The 3,989-nt window shown below is 38.9% G+C and overlaps 1 protein-coding gene across 1 annotated transcript in view; it reads right to left on the reverse strand.

The window, feature by feature from the left end:
- Positions 1 to 3,989, reverse strand: part of EFHC1 (EF-hand domain (C-terminal) containing 1) — a 103,729-nt gene that overhangs the window by 42,103 nt on the left and 57,637 nt on the right. Inside the window, exon 5 of the mRNA XM_012648548.1 lies at positions 1,402 to 1,542. Within this exon, the coding sequence (XP_012504002.1) occupies positions 1,402 to 1,542 (141 nt within the window). The remainder of the gene's footprint in view (positions 1 to 1,401; positions 1,543 to 3,989) is intronic.

Below are 3,989 nucleotides of genomic sequence, written 5' to 3' on the forward strand. Positions count from 1 at the left end.
TTTTTTTTAGTTGTCCAGCTAATTTCTTTCTATTTTTTTAGTAGACATGGGGTCTTGCTCTTGCTCAGGCTGGTCTTGAACTCCTGGGCTCAAATGATCTGCCCTCCTCAGCCTCCCAGAGTGCTAGGATTACAGGTGTGAGCCACCACACCTGGACCTAAGCATTATATTGGTTTTTGATCAAAAGAATACTAGGTTGAAAGTCAGAAGGCTGAGTTCTAGTCCTGCCTCTGCTTAAGAAGCATTGGGACCTGGGACAAGCCAAGTAGACTCTTTGATTCTTATGTTTTGAAACACAAAATGGGTAAAATATTGTATTACCTTACTCATGGATGGTATATATATAAATAAACTCATTTGCTCACACAACAAAGTTATTGAGTGCCTACAAAGTCTAGAAAGACATGATTTCTGCCCTCAAGGAGTTTACAGTTACCATATTATAATTCAACAAGTCTCCTGAATTTCAAAAGTAACCGAAATAACTTAGTATTGTAAAACCGTCATAATCAGAATTCTTATGAAATAGAGTATTCTGGTTTGCCTAGATTTTGTTAGAATTCCCTTTTTATTTAAAGCTTTGTTCAATAGCTTTCTAAAATATATTAATCAGTTATGTCTTCACTTAATTTTTATCTTTTCAAATACATGTATATAGTTTGAAAAGTCAACTGACCCTCCACTCCCCACTCCCAATTCCTATTCCCAGAAATAACTTATCTCAACTTTTGCAATTTTATGTCCATATTTCTAAATAAAATGCTTATATTCCCATTTCTGCATTTTTTTTCCATTTTTAAGACATTATCCTCTGAATTCTGTCAGTAATTTGCCTAAGGTAATTCAGCTAATTAGTGGTATATGCGGGATTTGAACTTATGTCTATTTCCAAGCTTCATGCTCTTAACTACTCATCATATAACTTCTCAAAGGCAGTATCTATTAAATTGGTATGATTCCATTTATTACATTTAATTAATATAAGATTTGTCAAGCTAGATAACACAGGTAATGCTAAAATTTAGTAAGACCTGGTCCCTACCCTCAGGGAAATCACAGTATACTCAAAAGGCTCACAGATACACAATGGTTTGAGTACAACTCAGAATTTCATAACTGCTTAATAAAAGAGGCAAAAAGGTCTATCAAAATTTAAGGAGACTGAGAGATGAATGATCCAAGAAAGATTCTTGGGGGAGACAGGACTTGAGCTAGGTCTTGGTTTATGGGCACCATACTTAATACTATCCAACCTGCCTGAACGCTGGGTACTAGATCCAATGGTTAGTTGAGGAAACATATAACTCTGAAAGCTGGTATTCTAAAGCTTACAAACAAAATGGACAATTGCACACAGTCCTGAGACAGAAGAAGATCTTAGTATATAAAAATTAGCCTCACCAGTGCAGCCAAATAACGAAGCACCTTGTTATCATGTAACAGCATTTTAATAACATTTGTTTTTGGAGCTTTTGGAATGAGAACAAAGCAATTCTGAGCAGAATCTTCAAAGAGTCCAAAACCATTATAAGGAGGTAATTCCTGGAGACATACAGGAAACAAGAAGTAAGGCAGATGCTACTTGTGTTAAAATTACATTAAAGGTAACTATAACTTTCTTAAAAAAACAACTCTGGAAAACACTTATTCAAAAATATTTTCTATATATAAAAATATAGTAAAAAAACAACATATCACTTATTCCCTTCTTTATTTATGGATTTTACATCATGTTCACTGATCACAGAAGTAACTGTTGATGCTACAAAGTAACTCCCAGGGCTAGACAGAAACTATTGCTGATGTCCACTGACCCCTTACTACCGAAGTAGAGCCTGATCCCACCTTCAGTCTCAATGCAGATGACCTTGTGGTCATCCTAAAATGGTGAGGCCCATAGATCTGTCTGTGACTTCATTGTTCTATGGTGTGAGCTTCACCCTGGCAGATCTGGAAACTGTTTCCTCAGTCCACCCAAATTTTGTGTGTGTGTGTGTGTGTGTGTGTGTGTGTGTGCGCGCGCGCACACACACACACACTAGATTTGGGGGAAGGGCGGTCAGGACTTTCTTCATGCTGCTTTTCCTCCTATCTACCTCTACATTTCTAATATTTTTATTTCTTCATTTTTGAATCACAGAAGATGACAGCTATACTTTTCTGAGTACTCAGACCCCTTGTCCACGCAGGACCCCCCTCTCTTAGTGAAGAAGCTCATTTAGGAAATCAAGTTTCAGATGCAAAGGTTATTTGATGAGTTGGTGGGAAGGTATACATTGAGCTTATATGTTTATTCGAGCTCCAGGAAGAACTTGAAGCATCAGTGTAGGATGCCAAGTTTCATTTCCCTGAGAACTTTACGTCAGAAACTAGTTTTCCTCTTCCTTATCAATGCTGGCAAACATCAGCAGTATTCTATTTCCCTGACTCTTTTTTGCTATGCTTTCTCAGGAAACTAAGCTTATACCACACTTTTTCACTTGTAGACACCTTCCCAAAATCTCTTTATATATTGTATGCAGACATTTTAACATATTAGTCCATATGGTCCCTAGTACCATCTATAACGGTATTCTCTCAACAATGAATGACTCTACTAAATCCATCCAAGGTGTACTACTGGCAACACTGACTCCCTCACCCACTTGTTGGGGTTGCAGTTAATGTGATCATCATGGCTAGAAAATGACTAGTAGATTCAGCAGATGGACAATGGCCTAATTTGCTTCAATTGCAAAATCACTACTCAATGAATATACAGGTTACCATGGATAGAGGGGACCATGGGCTGAGATCGTACATGCTAAGCATTTGAATTTCCTCTGGAGGCTAGGAAGAAACTGCAAAGTGGTGAAACCTGAACTTGCTTTGCATCTGTATCAACATAACAATGAGAGCACCTGGTTGGGAGTGGGGGTGGAGGTTGAGAGATTTGAAATAAGGAGGTAGCTATAAGCCTGTGAGCCTTCTTCCTAAATTCCTATTGTGTTTGGACAGACCTGTTTTTCCTTGAATCACAACTCATTTCCCTTGCTTGGATAAAGACCTTCCCTAAATATCAGCCCATATGCCTGGGGTCGTGGTACCTTGCTTCTCATACTTCGAGCTACTGCCTGGGTCCTGTTCTAAACTAGAAGAGCCATTCATCTGAATGTGGACATCATCACTCCTAGACATTCCTGCTCATATGACCCACTTACCAGAGTTTCTGCCTGCACTTTCTTAACCAAGCTAGTACACGTGGAGCCTGAGAGAGTTCCACGATCCTTCAGATACTACTTTTAGGGGCCACCCCCATAGCAGCTTAGCTCTCCTAATTCTGGCTTCTTCCTCTTCCCTGCCAGCATGCCTCCAGACAGAGCCAGCCTGAGATAAAACACATCTGGCCATTGGGTCCACGTTTACTTATTCCTGATCTAGCAGATCAGGTTGATTTACGAGTGCCATGATTCTCAAATTGAATATATCCACTTCATATCCACTTCTGCCCTGACCATTGTTTGGCTCTAGCTTTATCCCTCTAGACCTTGCTACTGCTTTCTTTTTTCAAAAAATTTACATATATATTTTTAATTTCAGAATATTATAGGGATACAAATGTTTTGGTTACCTAAATTGCTTTTGTATGATTTGAGTCACAGTTGTAAGTGTGTCCATCACCAATGTGCATTGTACCCGTTAGGTGTGAATTTACCCATCCCCTCCTTTCCCCTCCCACCTGCTGGATTTCCGATGAGTATTATTTCCACATGTGCACATAAGTGTTGACTGATTAGTTTCAATTTAATGGTGAGTATGTGTGGTGTACTTCTACTTACTAAAAAAAAAGTTAACTGTAAAACAGCCTCAGGCAGGTCCTTCAGGGGGTATTTGAGAAGACAGTATTGTTACCATGGGAGACAATAACTCCATGTGTTTTACTGCCCTGAAGACCTTCTGGTGGGACAAGATGTAGAGGTGAAAGACAGTGATATTGATGATCCTGACCC

The sequence above is a fragment of the Propithecus coquereli genome, unplaced genomic scaffold (genome assembly GCF_000956105.1).
Source record: "Propithecus coquereli isolate 6110/MARCELLA unplaced genomic scaffold, Pcoq_1.0 Scaffold29, whole genome shotgun sequence".
Classification (NCBI taxonomy): Eukaryota; Metazoa; Chordata; class Mammalia; order Primates; family Indriidae; genus Propithecus; species Propithecus coquereli.